This window comes from Xiphophorus maculatus, chromosome 16 (genome assembly GCF_002775205.1).
Source record: "Xiphophorus maculatus strain JP 163 A chromosome 16, X_maculatus-5.0-male, whole genome shotgun sequence".
NCBI lineage: Eukaryota > Metazoa > Chordata > Actinopteri > Cyprinodontiformes > Poeciliidae > Xiphophorus > Xiphophorus maculatus.
Window position 1 is genome coordinate 10,949,812 of NC_036458.1, and position 18,160 is coordinate 10,967,971.

At 37.3% G+C, this 18,160-nt stretch overlaps 1 protein-coding gene across 2 annotated transcripts in view; it reads left to right on the forward strand.

The window, feature by feature from the left end:
* LOC102226745 (protein tweety homolog 2-like) overlaps positions 1–18,160 on the forward strand; it is a 34,890-nt gene that overhangs the window by 7,210 nt on the left and 9,520 nt on the right. For both annotated transcript variants that reach the window (XM_005801467.2, XM_023348422.1), the window contains 6 exons: positions 2,130–2,241; positions 8,990–9,210; positions 10,947–11,042; positions 12,223–12,295; positions 17,585–17,654; positions 17,738–17,793. In XM_005801467.2, the coding sequence (XP_005801524.1) occupies positions 2,130–2,241; positions 8,990–9,210; positions 10,947–11,042; positions 12,223–12,295; positions 17,585–17,654; positions 17,738–17,793 (628 nt within the window). The remainder of the gene's footprint in view (positions 1–2,129; positions 2,242–8,989; positions 9,211–10,946; positions 11,043–12,222; positions 12,296–17,584; positions 17,655–17,737; positions 17,794–18,160) is intronic.

Below are 18,160 nucleotides of genomic sequence, written 5' to 3' on the forward strand. Positions count from 1 at the left end.
TTCTTCTCTGAGGATTGGGGTAAATTCAACTTACCGTATTTTCCGCACTATAAGGCGCACCTAAAAACCTTCAGTTTTCTCAAAAGCCGACAGTGCGCCTTATAACCCGGTGTGCCTTATATATGAACCAATATTGAGCCACAACAGGTCTCGCAACTACGGTAAGCAGCCGCCGACTTCATTTTCCCCCGTAGAAGAAGAAGCGCATGGTGCACGCTGGGTTTTGTGTAAAGACCCCAAAATGGCTCCTATTAAGAGACACGCTTACGACGCAGAGTTTAAGCTCAAGGCGATCAGATGTAAGATGTAGAACATGGGAATAGAGCAGCAGCGAGAAAATTTAACATGAACGAATCAATGGTGCGGAAGTGGATATATATTGTGATTGCACTAACGTTTGATTTACCGTAACAGTATCAGACTGTTTTTTACGTGTTTTATTGAATCGAGGAAAAGTTCCCCTCCACTACATGTTACACCTTGCTGTTGTTAAAAGATAAACTGTGTCACGAAAATACCAAGTCACTTACTTTACCTTGGGGAAAATAATCAAACAGCTGTTTATTCATTTTGGGAGTGAACGGAGTTTTCAGAGCGCTGGTTTGTAATCTATTAATAAAGTTTGACTGACCTATCTGACTATTTTGTTGACATTCCGTTTAGCGCAGTTCCATCTAATGGATGCATAACGTAACCCCAGCCTCTACTGTAGCGTCTATTCTATGTGCCTTATAATGCGGTGCGCCTTATATATGAAACAAGTTTTAAAATAGGCCATTCATTGAAGGTGCGCCTTATAATGTGGTGCGCCTTATAGTGCGGAAAATATGGTAGTTATTACATTTAATATAAAAAAAATCTCTCCTTGATTTAGTTTCAGTAAAGTAGTCTAATGTAGTTTGAAATCTTTTTTCCCCGACTGGGGGCTGCGTTGCTTAGCTTCATTCATAGAAGACAAACAAAATTTGTTGTTCACTCGTTCACACAGCAAAATATCCTGGCATCTACATATCCTGTGCTTTGTTCCGGTTCTTTATTGCTTTCCTTTCCTTTTATATGCTCCGGTTGCTACAGGGAGAGTTTTTGCACTGCCACACAATTCCTAATGCTTCCCTTGAGGCTAAACTGCCCCATGATGTTCAGTGTGCCTCATTATTGTTTCATTACTGAGTCATTAGGTGCTCCTCATTGTTGCTGATGTGTCATCTTGGCAGCAGGGTTAATGAAGAGCTTATTGTGAAGGCCAACACATATCAGCTCAAACACAGAATCTTTGAAAAGCATAAAGCATGTCTATGTTGTCTGGCTTCTTTACCAAACTCAATTTAGTATTTTTTTCTTTTAAACACAACCATGCAGCTGAACTTGTACAGATTACTCTAATTGCATCTGCTTTTGGTTAAATTTGATTGTACTAAATGCGCCCCCTGTGACCCTTTTAGAACTAAAAGAGAGAATGAAGCAGGTTTTCTGTTTTATGTGCAAATCTAAATAACCTCCATCAATTCTAACTGTGATGCCTAATGTCATTTAAATTGTAGCAATGAAAGGAGAAGTTTTGTCGAAAAGATTAAACATGTTTGAGTTATTACTGCTCATTTTAATGTAGATCAGTAGGAGTAGGGTTTCACCAACTGGTCTAATCCTCCCTACTGTGGAGGCTTGCGCTCAGTCCCAGGAGACCAAGGAAGGCGAGAATAATGGATTGGGTGTATCTCACTGAGGTACCTTCTCTCTTGTTAGTTTGAATGCAGACGCGGATTCAGCCATCACTAACTCCTGTAACAGAATTTTTTGGTAAGAAAAATTAAACTGTAATGCACAGAACACATGGATAATGGATAGAGAGATGTCCTATTGAAAATGGTGAAATTCAGTTTGCCATTCTGCTGAGGTTTTGTGTGTTCCTAGCCCATATGTCGGCAAAGTACAAAGAGACAAGTGATACAAACGCTGTTGGTAAATTTATTCAAACACAAAACTGTGATGAAAAGGCATCACAAAGGTGTGTATTTACTGTTTTGCTAGGCCAAATTTACACTGTTTGCTTTGTAGTTTAAATGCAACAAAATGAAACACTGCCAACAAATACAATAATTTCCTTTTTCTAAAATTCTCCATCGTTGCAGTTCTGCTGTAGGAGTGGGTTTCTATGGGAACAGCGAGACCAACGATGGGGTCTACCAACTGACCTACTCCCTCTACCATGCCAATCACACTCTGGATAGTATCAACAGTCTGGTGAGAGAAGCCCTCCAACCTCTGCAATTTACAACATCATGAATATTGAAAATGTCATGTTGATCAGATCAGTATATCACCTCTACTAAAAGTGTTTACTTTTACTTGGAAGTAAAAGTATCAGTTATACAAGGTGAAAATTAACTTCTATTTCACACTTCATAAATAGTTTGGTTTAGGAAAGCAGGTTGTTTACCTGTAATACAAATTAAGAAGTTGACCAGGCAATTGCAGTGTAACTAGAAAATATGATCTCTTAAGATGTGCTGTGAATGCTTCTCTCATTATTAATAATTTAGAAAACAGCAAATGCGTGATCCTTGCGCAGCATATAGGAAGCACAGCATTACAGCCGGTAAACAACAGAGCCCACTCTGTTTAGAGCAGCACTTCACTGCAGTGGGTCTGTATCCACTGTTTTTGTCAGAATGGGGAATTTAGGTGACTTCTGTCGGAGGATGTGTAAATGGGGATTATTTCCATGCAACTCCTGACCTGTATTCAGGGAAGTTATTTTGGGAGGCTTAGGGGCAGGAGGAATAGGAAAGAGGAAGGAGAGTAAGAAAGCAGCCTCGCAAGAAGCAATAATCACAATGAGAAAGAAGAGGATTAACTCCCATCTGCTGTGCATTAATGGATGCTAAGCCGCTCTTCTTTCCATCTCCTGCAGTCCCGCTATCTATGGCGTATGTGTGTATTCTTGAACATGTCAGTACCATATATCCACTGAAAGTGCTCATATATCACATATTTTATCACCATTGAGACAAATTAGCATCCCAACTAGATAGTTATTTCTGTCTATTAATGGCAAAATGATTTAGATTTGCATGACACTTTAAACTGGCCGTGAAAACAGGAATTTGAGATTATCATTGTTCTAATGTTATTGGCTTTGTTAAAGCATACACATTTTTGACAGTGTGCAATTTAAAAAAATTTTTTTTTAACCCCTCCAGGGTTTTTTTTTTTGTGGGCTCTAGAGTCCCTTTTCATGAAGTAGGCTGACAGGAAATGGGGAAGGAGAGGGGGGAAGACATGCGGTAAATGTCGCCGGGTCCGGGAGTCGAACCCTCGACAGCCGCGTCGAGGACTTGAGGCCTCCAAATGTGGGTCGTGCTAACCCCTACACCACCACGGCACCCCGACAGTGTGCAATTTTTACTTTTTTTTTTTTTTTTAAGTGGATAAGTACATTTTAAGTACTTTTCAGAAGCTAAAGTCTTTTAATTCACCAAAAAGAGAAACAAGAGATATGGATAGCAGCAGAGAGCATGTAATGGCACCATCTGGAAATATCTTCCAGTAATCTCAGAAAAATACTGTTTTCTTCATAAAAAAGATGATCATGATGGGAAGGTGTCAAAGGAAAAAGTGGGAAAGTGGTTGTTTATTGGCAAGACAGGTAAAGGATTGAGTGAGCACTTTTGCTACAGATATCCTGTTATGCAGAAAATGTGAATTACCTCCATGGAAGTGAAGCAGACACACTTTCTCTCACTCACATAAAGCACTCTTTGTACAAGATGCTTATTCCATGAATTATGACAGCTGGAATCTTGAATTCAAGGGAAGGAACAACCAAAAACTTAATAAGGAAAACATGATAGAAGTTATGATGTGGCTTGGACAAATAGCATCAGAAATGAGTAAACAAATATTCCAAAAAGATGGTCATAGCCGTTGTTTGTGAGCATTAAGTTTGTCAGTTAAAAACATCTTTTCAACATGCTTTCATTTTTATGTGTCCACCACTCCTAGTTGTTTTTTTTTTTGTATTGAAATTATTGTTTTTGTCTTCAAGCTACCGCTCTCAGATGTTGTTTTATTCAGGCCCCTCACTGGACATATCATCATTTGAAGCTTCATTTTATGAACTCAAATAAAAGCTGAAGGTTTTTTCTTTTACTACCTTTGCTTTGGGTTTTATGTACACCTTTGCTTTGGGTGTACATTGTTGTCTGGGTATGGTCTCCGAACATAACATCATTAGTTTTCAACAACTTTCAGCTTTATTCTCTGTTGCCTTGGCCTTGCTCTTTTTTCTATTTCTTTTTTTGCTTCCGTATTTCTACATTTCACTCATGGCAATTAATATAACTACCCTGAGCTATAATCCTGAATATAACTGAGAAGTAAATTTGTAAAAAAAAAAAAAAGGAAACATGCCCTTTAAGGTCCTTAAAATATTGTAATAGTTATAACATTTCTTACAAAACAACAGAAAAACACAGCAAGCCAATTTTGGGAAAGTTCTTTTTAACTACATTATTCAGTGCTTGGTGTAATGATAACTGTAGAGGTGGAATGCAAATTTGATTTTTCTGCACCCTTTCAGTCGACTTCCTCTCAGGTTTCTTTTATTGATTCAATCCTAAAGCATGATATATAGATCATGGCTGCATACGAAGAATTAATGCTCCCCAGAGATACAAAGGCTTTCTTGTGTGCAAAATTGTAGGCTGATGCAACTTACTCCACTTACAGAGCTGATGACTTGGGCATCGAGCTGTCCTATAAAGCTGAAGCTGATTTTTGATAGTGTTTAGTCTTGCAATTTAGAGTAAAAAGACACATTTTTTTTGTTTGCTTTTTTACTAGTTTGAGCGGTTTTGTTTTTCATCTGTTTCGAAGCATTTTGGTAATTTATTTTTATGTATTGTAAAGAAGTAATCCAATCCTAGTCACCTTTTCTATTTTCATATCAGCTAGGTTAGTGATTTTCTCTAAGAATCGTTCTCTAGGAAGCGTTCTCTAAGCGTTGACGCTGCTCATGGCTTTTAAGGGTGTTCCCATAATGAAATTGACAGGCCGCCTGCGATGTCTCATAGTGAGAAAGATTAGATACAGACTATTCTCCTTTTGCTATTGAACAGGGCCTTTGATTGTTCACACGCTTTCTATAATTCAGTCTTGTTTCTCATGTTCAGCTTGCAATATTAAGGGCTCTTCACAGCTGCCAGGAAATAATGGGTGAGAGAACATTGCAATCACACTATATCGAAATGTGCATTTCCAATTTAAGGGAGTGCACACTCTTTTACGTGTTGCTTCCTTTTTAAAGCTAAAAGCATCTTTGTGATTTTTGCAACCAAATGATTGCTACTTTTTGCCTCATAAACATGTTCTATTAAATGTCTTTCTTCTGGAACCTGATTCTAAGTCGTTTACCTTTGTTGACTTTATAATTCTACAATTAAATTTTATAGCAAATATTGTATGTATCATCCAAAAATAACAAAAGGAATGAAGTGATACTGTTGAGCCGTGGATTTGAAACTGGTATTCTAGGCAAAGCAGCTGCTGAGTCTCAGTTACAGCCGTGTCCAGTATGGAGAATCTTCCTTATGACCCGCTTTTCTGAGTGGGAAAAAAGAGCTATAATCCATTTTTAAAGGGAGACAGGGCAGTCCAGATTAGGGAAATGTGGACCACCCCCAGCAACTCGCTGGTGGATTCCATTTTTCACAGTCAGGCAGAAGGCGTGTGGATAAGATCCGAGGCATTCTGGCAGGAACTGTGAGGGATGATGAACATAGGGGTGGGGAGTGAGAGCAGGTTACTGGCAATCGCAACACTCTACCCTTTGGGACTGCTTGAGTAGAGGCAGGGCCTGTATCTGTGCAGCATCTCCACATCAGTACTCATTCTGTGGACCTACTTAGAAATCATTCTTGGCATCTCTCAGCAAAACTTAATCAGGGTTATGATGTTTCTGCAGTGTTGAGGAGACAGATAAACTATCTTCCTTGAGATACGGTTTCATAGTGAAGGACTGAACTGTCTCGGCTAAGTTTATCTAATGAGTTAAAGAAATGAAAAGTTATGGTGAAAAAATGCAAAGAAAGAACTTTAAGTTTCTGCTCACTGATGATGGGTTACAGAATTTAACATCTGTTCAGAATAACTTTAAACCATCAATTTTTTGTAAAGTTTAGAACTCAAAGTGAAACACTTTGATGTTTATTTTCTTTATGTCTTTGAAGACATTTTCTTTGAAGAAAAGAAATCCTTTACAGTTTAACATTTAACCTAACTGAATGATTAATAACAAGCCTTGTACGCACGCTTTTTTTTAACACTTAAAACCTTGCTCTTTTCTTCAAGTTTTTGTTTATAATAGTTAAAGTTCTCAGAGATATCTCTTATATAAATAGCCATTCAATTGTGAAGTTTACAGTGATTTAAAGGGAAGGTCTGCCAACGCTTTTCTATGTAATATCATGGACACATCAAATCCCTTAAATTGCTTAATTATTAAGACAATAGGAAAGGTTTATTTGAGTCAGACTTTTGTGAAGTTAATTTTAACAAAAGTCTTGCTAAACATAATAGAGATGAAATTAAAGTAATCTGGAATAAATTCATATATGGCCTTACAAAGATCAATGCCAGCACAAATTCTGAATTTTAATACTGAATTGAACAAATACCTGCTCTCTGGCAGCCATCAGCTGCTCTTGACACTTTACTGCACACATGATTCTTTGTTAAAATAAGTGAATGTGTGACAGACGGCTGCTGAGAACGTGTTATGAGCTGGACATGGGACATGGTGGTCACAGCGAGTGTTCCAGCTAGAAGGACATTTGAAAAATTTTATAAAATTAGCAGAAAACACTGTTCTTAATCAACCTGTTCTAAAAATTCTCAAGGATCTGAACATTTTTGCCATTATGAAATCCAACAAATATGTCTCAGTGTAGCAAACTGCTAACTTATTTTACTAAGCACAAACACTGGTTAAGATAGAATTTTGAAAATAATTCATGTTATTCACAGGTAATAGAAAGCATTCAAAAGTGAACATAAAAATATGCCGTATTTGTCATCAGAACAAAGCAGGAAAGAAACATGATGGGTGTTCGAAAATAGCAGATGCGAATTGCAGACAAAGGAGGGCACCTGGATATAGAAAAATGGAGGAAGAATACTCAAATTTATTCAGGAAAAGATTGCAACAGGGGAAATGAGAATAAATATAAGATCCCCTGCTGGCTTGATAGCAATTGGTGAGAAACTGTAACCTAGCAGAGCTGAGTTTAGACTGAATCATATACCTCAACTTGATGGCCACCAGTGCACAACTCCTCTTTGTCTAATTAGAGGTTTAATTAGAGATGTATTGATCAGAGATTTTGTGGCTGACTTCCGATTCCTGGTTGTTTTTAAACATCTGATCTGTTGATATGGATTTGATCTGATTCTGGCTTCTCTAAAAATAAAACAATTTACATTGAAATTGTTGAATGTTTTCTACTTTGTGGGGAAAATTACTGTCTTCACATAATGTATAACAAACAAAAACAGGACCAGATTACATAGTTGTTCTCTGCATTATTGGAAATCTACATTTACAATGGAATTTCCCAGGTTATTGGGCAAAAACACCCACAGTTAAAACCTACCTGTGCAGTAAAGCAGGATTTTAATATCACTTCAAAACAAGACAAAATAAAGTCAGAGGAGACTATTTAAATTGTTTATTAACATAACAACCACAGCTAGCAAAACAGGAGTCATGTATTCTCTCTATAGTGAGTAGACACTTACCTTAAGATCTCCAAAAGACTGCCAGCATTTCCAAATCCAGCATGTACCAGCATCGATAGAAATGGACTCTTACAAAACATAAAACAGAGCGGTGTCAACATTCTTCAGTAGGAAATGCAGTTTCTGTTCTTGAGGCTTTGTTTGGACATGTGCTTAAAATATCTCACTTGTACTGAAAATACATAGCTGAGCATTATTCCCTTAGTAACAGCTCCCACAACAAAGGGTGTTGTTGTTAAAGCAACTTCTTCGAGATTGGATGTGAGGTGCCTACTGACTGACAGAAAAAACATTTTTAGTTTCTGATTGGCAATCATGTCAACTGTACCTTTGTTCCGTGTCGGCCACCATTCAGTTTCTCGTTGCATCTCTAGAACTGATGCATCTTTGTGGTGCAACAGACAGAATGAAGACTTGAAATTTATAGTGCAGATGTGCCTTTGTGTTGACAGTAAAGACACACATTTGGCCACAACAGATGCGTTTCCTGATGTCCCTCGCATTTGAGGAAAAACTGGCATAATTGCAGGAAGCATAAGACTTTAAGCTGCCTCTGTGCATTTTCCTATTGTAACCAAAGGGGAACTCTGATGTCCTGTTTATGACACATTTTGTCATTAATGTTGAAGGAAAATGGCTGTTAAGACAAACATTATTTTTTTTATGTTGCATAGAAAGGATTGTATGCAACATATGTGGGAATAAGTGTCCCCACATTTATTTTAGGATTTTCCTCCCTGTCACTTGTTCAGAGTCCTCAGGTCTTCAATCTGTCAGTGAATTAAAAGAGCAGTAACTCAGTTCCTTTGTATTCATTCAAAAAGAAATGCAAAATCTATTTGCTCTTTTTAGTTATGCTTCTTGTGAATCTCCTCCTGTAATCAAAGACTTGTGCAATAACATGTCTTCAAAGAATTATTAGTTTTATATTCTGATATTATTTACTCCAGTAAAACACAGTTAGGAAGATATGTTATGTATGTAAGCTCTTTTATCTCCTATGTTGTATTTTTATCTGTTTGTATTCTGATTTTGTTGTTGATCTAATTTATTTTTGCTTGAGATGCTGTTGTGTTAGTGTGATTAAAATCTTTCCTCTGATTTTACATTCTTCTCTTTCGTCTCTCTTGTCTCCAGTGTAATGACCATTTCACAAACACTTTTTTAAAATGTATTTATTTTTGTGCTTGTTTAGGTTGAAGGAGCTCGAAGCAATGTCGAAGCTGGACTTAAACAGCACCTAGAAAGGCTGGATGAGATCTTTGCCACCAAGATTGAGTATCTCCAGGCTCTGCGCTTTCTGCAGCTAATGGTCAACAACATTATCCGCGAGCTGACGGCTCTGCCAGACATCAGCAAGTCCAAGATTGACTTGGCAGCCATTGCAGACCAGACTGCTTTCATTGAGTATTACAGGTAGGTGGAGCTTTAGCAGCTCCACTGTCTTGATGGAGATGATTTTATTTTATGTGCATGCAGATGGGGCAAACATGCTGCTTCGAATGGAGCAGTAGTAGAGATACAACTCAGACACAGAGCAGATGGGATTTTATTGATCTCTCCTGAGAAATTCAACCCGGAAAAGCTATTTGTCCTGATTGCTAAATAAATGGAAGCTGAAATTGAGCTCATTTTCCATCTTGCAGTTGAGTTCTTACACATATTCCCTCCCCAGATAATTATGCATGGCAGAGTGCCTATTTGGTCATAAATGATCTTCATATCCGAAAATGGTTAAATCAATGCTAGTGTGTAAGTTCCTTGATGCCAGAAATTGTATATCAGTAAATATATCTATATCTATCTATCTATCTATCTATCTATCTATCTATCTATCTATCTATCTATCTATCTATCTATCTATCTATCTATCTATCTGTCTGTCTGTCTGTCTGTCTGTCTGTCTGTCTGTCTGTCTGTCTGTCTGTCTGTCTGTCTGTCTGTCTGTCTGTCTGTCTGTCTGTCTGTCTGTCTGTCTGTCTGTCTGTCTGTCTGTCTGTGTCTATAGATATATAGATATATCTAGATATACACTGTATATATATATATATATATATATATATATATATATATATATATATATATATATATATATATATATATATATGTATATACAGATATAATACTGTATATACATATACTGTATATAGTCCTGTAGTTACAGGAATACAGAGTACTATCTCAAATTCCAAGCAAAGCACAACCATCCACAAACACACATTGTACTATTAGTACTAAAGCCTCCCAATATCAATTTCATACACCACCCAGCATGACTCCACATGGTGTGTACTGTTTCTACCAACACCGGATTTTCCTTTGGACCACAGTTATCTGACACTGATCCCCTGGGTCTTGATTGGATTCTATGTGGCTATTGAACAGCCTGCAGCAGAGTTTTATTGAACAGAAAATGTTACAGCAATCCAGTGCTACTTGGGAAAAAAATGACACTATTCTGTTTTTCCAGCAATATAGTTTTCTCTACTCTCTCTTTGAATTCATTTACGTCTAGGTGCTTCAGCAGTTCTGCTTTCACAGACAAAGTAAAAGTCCACTGCCTCCATTCATTTACGGTCTTCTGTGAGTGAAGTAATGGTTTATTGAGTCAAGAGTACCTCTGCACTTCTTTGTGAGCAGGAGGGAATCATATTTGCTACTAATTATATAGCACAGAATGAATGGTCTAGTAAATGGTGAGTTCGTAGTGTCTTGAAAATTTGCCTGTTTCAATCACGTTGTGGACATACCTCGAATGTATCATGCTGTTGAGCCACTGAGTGCTGAGACTTACTCATAGGAACTTGCTTGGCTGGCCCCAGACCACATATATGCACACTCACACTTCAAGACGAAGCTCAGCGTCAGCCATTCTTGTGAAGGACATTTTGAGTGGAAAATGAAAAATTAATGTCCATGGATTGGCTGTGTTGAATTATTAAGCCCAACAAGATGGAAATTACCTGCTACAGACAGGCTTTAAATAGGAGACAAGGGTGCTAGTAGAAGAGGCATACAGACATCTCACACCTCATTCGTGAACAAATGTCGGGCCGGCACGTGCTGATTGTACTTATGCATATCGAATGTTGTTTGTATGCAAAAGGTAACAGTGAAGCTTTTTCTTGATGCAGCACTCTTCCATTTTGCAGATGGCTTACTTATCTCCTGTTGCTGATCCTTGACCTGGTCATCTGCTTGGTCATGTGCTTGGGAATAGCAAAACAGTCTCAGTGTCTGCTGATCACGTAGGTACCATGAATACGAACGTAAAGGAATCTGCCTCTTCTCTCAGTATAAGACTCCATTTTCTGTGTGTTTGTTGTTCTGATTGCGAGATCACAGTAAGGATGGGCTCCAGCCAGACTCACTGGTACCATAAAAAATGACCCCGTCCATTAACAGAACACAAGATAGCATTAGATCTTCAAATAGCTCTTATTCATCTCCTGAGTGGCATCTCCTTCATCTGCAAATACAATTACAGCAGCCTTAATCTACCAAACTCTTAGTCAAAGCAGCTGATTGGAAATAGCTTCAAATTAAAAAACTAAAGGAAATCGACAGAGACGGTGCAGTAACTTGGTTCTTTAAATTTGCGGCAGTGATTCAAACCAGCAATGATGTCTGACAGGCAAATCCACATTTCAGGCTCCCTATCCCATTTGCCCAATTTAGTGCAACCTACGTGTCAGTATTACCAGATGATGCTCAGGATCGCTACTCACATCCCTCTCTAATGGGCCCCCACTAATGCCTATTGATCGGCTGAGAAGGATAAGACTGCTCCCTTAACTAATTATTAAGTGCTCTCAGGCTGCTTTATTGGTGCTTTCAAGAGGGTCCGAAGAGTGAGTCAGTGCAGCGGAGCCCTTCTCTGCCTTTTTATATCCATCACAGAGCCATTTTTTCCTCCTTTTACACCGCTTATCTAGCCCACACTCAGAGCCCTTTTCCCAAGCTTCATGCCAGCAGTCACTTTAAAAATCTTGATAATAGTTGGAAGATTTTGTGCAATAGTATCTTTTTGAAACTCTTCAACATTAAAGCCCTGTCAGTTGTCAGTCCTTTAAGGCTAAATAAAACTAGACCACCCTCCATCTCTCCAATACTTAAAGGCGGTTGGAAGCCAGCAGATTCCGACTGGAGCCTGTGAAACTATTACTGGAGTTTAATTAAGTAGAAAGTTACCACAGTTTCTTGTTGACTTTAATCTATAATGCACCACAGCATTGTGGGTTATGCTTATAAGCAGATAAGAGCAAATCTTCAGTCAATAGACAAGAGGAAAAAGCACATTTATGTTTTGAAATTGGGGTAGATTCCTATTGAGAGAAAGTATTTTGTAGATTTTTGTGAAAATCCTTCTATAATGCCTGTATCTGCCTTTAACACTGTCAGTCTCCATAATGCTCTTATTTTCTCTAGGATCATTGGTTTTGTGATACTATCCTTGGTTCTAAGCTGGGCTGCACTAGGAAGTGGCACCGCAACAGCTGTGGTGAGTAAAATAGGCGCATCTGCTATAAAACAGCTTAAAAAAATGTTTCCCATTATAGGCTTTTTATTTATTTTCTTATATTTGTCTCATGCAGTTCCTCCTAAGAGGGTATCTGCCACTAAACTTCTGGACCAACTAACAAACATGTTGATTTCTCTAAAGGAGTCTGTGTCGTTTATATTAAGCTCTTTACTAAGGTCAGCCACGCAGTTAAGCTTCAAGCTGATTACGCATCCCAGATCCAAGAGTCTTTAACCTCAGTGCAAACAAAGGAGCTTTCTAGCTTTAATTGCGGCTTCTGCTTTCTTTAAAATCTCTTTCTTTAAGATCTCGTTCTTAAAGAACGAGATCTTAAAGAAAGGTTGTTTTTCTCCCGCTTTTTTTAAAGTTCCTTATTTTTGACAGCTTGTTCTATCTTAGCAGCTCTTCTCCATGTGTTCAGCGTATCTAGGTTTTATGTGGTTAATGGTGCTCGTTTTAGGAACACTGTTGGGGTTTTAGAAGATAACCCTATGCTTCCAGCCTTCCCCCATCCCTCATGTCCACGACAGACAAACCTCACATCTGTGTGTTGTCCCTAAGGATTTGACATCTTGTCAGAGTTTCAAGGGAGACAAAAGGAAGAGACCGTGTAAAAGTTTCAAACCAAAGTTGAAGGCAGACCTGTGAAGACACTACTGCTGCAGTAATCAATTCGGCTTATAGATAAAGGCATAGATTCATTCCTATAGATCTTGCTGGGACATTAGTTCTTTATTCCCAGAAATGTCTATCAGGTGACGGAAGGCTGACTTTGTCATTGTCTTTATGCGTAAAGTCCAGGTCTGGGTCGATCACTACAGCAAGATTTCAGGTCTGATCATTCATTTCTAGCTATAATAACTGAGGCTGTGTGCTGACTCTTCATCATTCCAAAAATAATAACTTCTTGTTTAATGAAGGATTGTTTTTAGGGCTACAAAACAAAAATGTTTACCTTCTCTAAAGTTGTCTGTTATTTGACAGAATTTGAAGATGATATTTCTTAGGGACTCTTGTGTTTTATGGTGAGAAGTTTTTGAAGCCTGGCCAGTGTCTGGAGTACATATTGATTTCATTTCAGGGTGCAAGGTCAAAATATGTTTTTGGAGTGTGTGAAAAGTCTACAACATATCATCTTTGATCCAAAATTACTTTTTAAATATTCTGTGATGTGCAGTAGATGTGTTCTACCTAAAACATTACTTCCTTTTTTCAGGCAAAAGTGCTTTGGCCACGTTTGATGTGACTTCGACCTTCTATCAGGAAGTTATAAATACATGTCATTTTGAGGTCCAACCCCTTAATGATTAAGTTTAAAGCGGATCAAGTTCAAAGTTCTTAGAAGGACCTCATGTGTAAAATATCAAGATAGTGGATTTAAACCAAAATGGCTGATATCCTGTTTTGATTAGGAGTTTTTTTCTGCACTGCAGAAATATGGATGTATATACAAATTGTAAAACTGCTTAGTGGAACTGCAGCTTAGGGGGCTCTGTGGAGCATTTTTCCTTCTTTTTTTGCAACCCTTAATACTCATAGATTTTCACCACCCTTAATGCCTGTGTAATGTTTGTTGAGTCTTTGCCGGTCTTCCAATTTCCAAGAAGGCAATTCGTTTAGCAAAAATCTAAAACAAACAAACAAAAACCATGGAAGAATAAATGTTTCTCAATAGAACTGCTGAGGGGTTATTATTCCACATAGATAGAAGCTGGAAACATCTAGTTTGGCTTTTGGTGATTCTCATCCGCTGACCCAAATACCGGTAATTTTTTTAAATGTCTCTGCAATAAAACCTCCGAGATGTCAAACTCAGATTATATAGAATACTTGGGTAGCGTTTGTTTGTGTTGAGTTCTTTCATCCATCTCATTGTGGAATAACAGGTGAACTGGGGTAAATTTGCCAAAGAATTATCCTCATCAGTTAGCCAACCTTCTGGCATTTTTCCATATACAATATTCATATGCATCAGAAAAGTCCTAATGTTGTTTTTTTTTGGGTAGCAAGATCAACTTATGTGTAAAATATCATGTTCTCCAATGTAGGACAGTATGCAAAACAAGCAAATAAACTTGTTGCACCTGCACATCATTAGTTAAAAAAAAACATGTGTTTTTTTCCAGATGAGGCATGATGATGGTGGTGTCCTAGAAAATCCTCAGATTTATACATATTTGATGAGAAGCAGCATAAACAAAATGTCCCTACAAGTATAATGAGACAGAGATGGAGAGCAACATGCAGGCAGTCCTGGGTTGAAAACTGTCATGTGATTGGGACAAGCGTGTGCTTCACGCAGGAGTTTGCATGTTTGATCGTCTTTCTTGGATTCAGGACTTTGAAATAAATGACTGTGAAATGAACATGTATTTACAACAGTGTCTTTTAGTGTCTCATTGTGCTAAGTTACACTCAGGTTATACAGTGGTGATCAGCGTTTAAGGTCTTTGGTTCGGCAAAGCATAGGTTTGTGGTACTCTGACACCGATTTCTCTTTCAAAGACTAAGACTATTTGTGTCAGAGTAATACTAATGAGCCAGTAGCTACAGAGCTGTACATTTATAATGAGCCTGCTGAGTCATTTGTTACATATGGGTCTTCTGTAGTTTTGTGCCATAAACACGATAAGATTCTCACAATACGATAACCTTCACTAAAAATACCACAGTATTCCTGTAAAACCAGAATGTATAGCATGATCTAATTAGTTGAATTTAAAACAGAGACGTAGCAAATTAATCATGCTGCTTAAAAATAACATAATATTAATTATTACAGTTAGAACCTTTAGTTTATGACATTTATGTAAAGTTGCCTTGATGTTGATACAAAGTAAATGAAATGTTCAACTTATCACCCACAAAATTTAATGTTAATTTTCAAGTAAATTTAACTATTACATATTAAACACAGTTGGCATTCAGCTTTATGGAAATTGAGGCTATTACGAGTGAATTCATTATGCCATCTGCATGACCGGCTGATTCATAAACATGTGGCTCCTATCTTGACCATTATAAAGTAGTTAAGAAAATTTTGTCTTGATAAATGTAATGAGTGGTGCTCCGTGTTTTGTATAAATAGAAACGCATCCAAACTGCTCGGGTTGTTTCTTAATGCGAGGGAAAGGGTGAGGAACCTGTTTGCAGTGTGCAGTAATGAGTAATGATTTTTTTTAGCAGTTTTAAAATTGTAACTTCTAAAATTCTCAGTATAGTTTATTGAAGGTTGCCAAACCTTAAACTGAGTCTAAGTTTAAGTATTTGAAGTTAAGCTTAACGATGCTATAAACTCATGACCTATCAAAGAGAAAACGTTTGCATACAATGTAAAAAATTACATAATTAAAACATTTACAAAGTTAGTATGGTAGTTTTATTTATTTTTTAAACCTATCAGGTAGATGTTAATAAGAACATCTATTTACAGGCATATTATGAGGTAGTATAGCAATCATGATAGAACATAAAATGTGTGAAATTTTTAGTGCCAAGGAGATTGAAAGAGAAAGAAAATAAACATTTTAAATGTAATGAAAACAAACTTTGGAATAGTCGGTGATGTAATATTTAATATATACAATAATGCAACAGACAGAGGACACTGCCACTACAAACCTCAGGTTAGAGTTCTAGATAAGTTACTACAGAGATAGATTAAGGTAAGAAGAGAACTTGCTTTGTAATACTCCAAATCCCAAAGTGAACCTGAAGTTGCCCCACTGAGCCACTAATCCTGCTTCGTAGTACAGTTACGAAGCCGTTTATGTCGTTCCCGCATCTGTGAACAGCATAAACAGTGGAAGGAAGAGGGATGAAAATTGTAGATATAAAATAACATTCCTCTCAACAGTTTTCTAATAAAAGTAGACATTTTTGCATGTTGCAATCAACAAGTGTAGTGACTTGCTAAAATGATGCTAGTACAAATTTCATTTACTTGTCATGAATATCAAGCTGAGAATTTTCTACCACAATTTTGCTATAAAGTGATCAAAAGACTGATTCATATACTCACAGGCAAGGTGAACAGAAAGTACACACCCATTAACTTCTGGGGGATTTTGGAGTATACTTAATTCTGTTGCATTTTTTTTTGTTTGTTTCTTCCTTTCTCTTTTGTGTTTTTTGCATTTCAGGTTAACATTTAAGAATTTACTGAAGTTCTAATACTGAAGAACTACTGAAGACTTAATTCTTCCTATAAATCCTAGAAATATTTAAGAGTATACTTTGTTTTTACTAGTACTATACATAGTATTGCCAATTTGATGGGCTTGTTTTTGATTAATCATTACTAGTTAGAGACTAAATGAGAAAATAATAAAGTAAATAAAAAGTCTACTCTAAAATGCTAAAAACAGTCAGATTTTATTTACATTTATCTTACAAGCCAAAGTAAAATGATTTTGTTCCATTATTTTGAGCCATTAAGTTTGACCTCACATTATTCTTTTACTTATTTTGTTGGTTTACATTTTGTTTTCACCTCTTTTTCTCTTTAACTCTCACTCTCTCTTTATATATATATCTGTGTGTGTCTTTGTGTTGCATCACTTGTTGGTAGAATCAAAGCAAGTCTGCTCCCTGTCATGTCCTTTTGAGCCTACTTCACAGTGACAAGTTGGAAAAAGACACCTCTTGATGGTGACTGACATTTACAACAGTGGACATATTTGAAATAGATGGGTGTTTGATCTGGAATGATAACAGGTTCCTGGTTGCCTTTGAGCTTTATTGGTGTCAATTGAGGTCCAGCTTTAAAATATGGGTGTGGTGGAGGGGGTTCTAGATACCATATAGGAAACCATCCTGTCTCAAGTGAATAAAGAGAAAAATGCCGTTGGTCTGTGTGTGCACATTAGTGATTCTGCGTTGATGGATCAGAGACAGTTGGAAAACTTAAGTACTTTTCTTTCATGATTAGCAAGGTGTGGCACTTTTCTGTAGGGTCAGCAATTCCTAGAGCCTATTCTGGCACACTGACGGTTTTTATCATTTCTAGAAATGTATGCCTCTATATATGTTGAGAGATCTGGGTTAAAATAGTTTACTGCAAACTGATGCACTATGACAAACCACTTTAAAGGGGAGAAAATCCTGAAAACCAAGATATTTCTCTTGCAGAGACATTATCTGTAACTTCCCCATCTGAATGAAGTTTTATTCTGTTGCTACACATAAATTTGGGTTTGCACGTTATGCAATTTGTAATGCATTTACTTCAGTCTTGCATGGCGGTAATGTGCTATTGTTTTCTCCCAGGGCACAAGCGACTTCTGTGTGTCTCCAAATAAATTCATTGTTAACCAAACCAAGGATTTCCTCACTGCAGGTGATTTATCTTGCACAGACACCAGCTCTTGTCTCTGAACATTAAGGCATGATACTAACCTTCCTGTTTCTCTCACCTTGCAGATGTTGCACACTATTATTTGTTCTGCAGTCCGAATCTGCAAAACCCCTTCCAGCAGGTATTGACCAAATGTCCTGGCTGTCTTCTTATCTGGGTAGTCATTCGCAATAAATCACACACTAGTAAATAGATTACGGTTTTAAAAGGTGTGCGTTTTCTTGTTAGATGTAGCTAATTTATTGCAAACCCCTACTTGTGAAAAAAAAGGAAAAAGAAGCACGGGTCACAGAAGATTGATTATTGGTGCATTACTTATTTTAGGTTTCAAGTTTCAATAGAATTTGTGTCTTTATTTTCCTGTGTATGACCCACACTTCTGGTGTTTTTATCTGTTTGGGGTTACAGTTAAGCCCAAAAGTAATCGAGGATGGAGTGCATACATTGCACAATACAGGGATTTTCAGTTAGCTGACATTTTTGTCTTA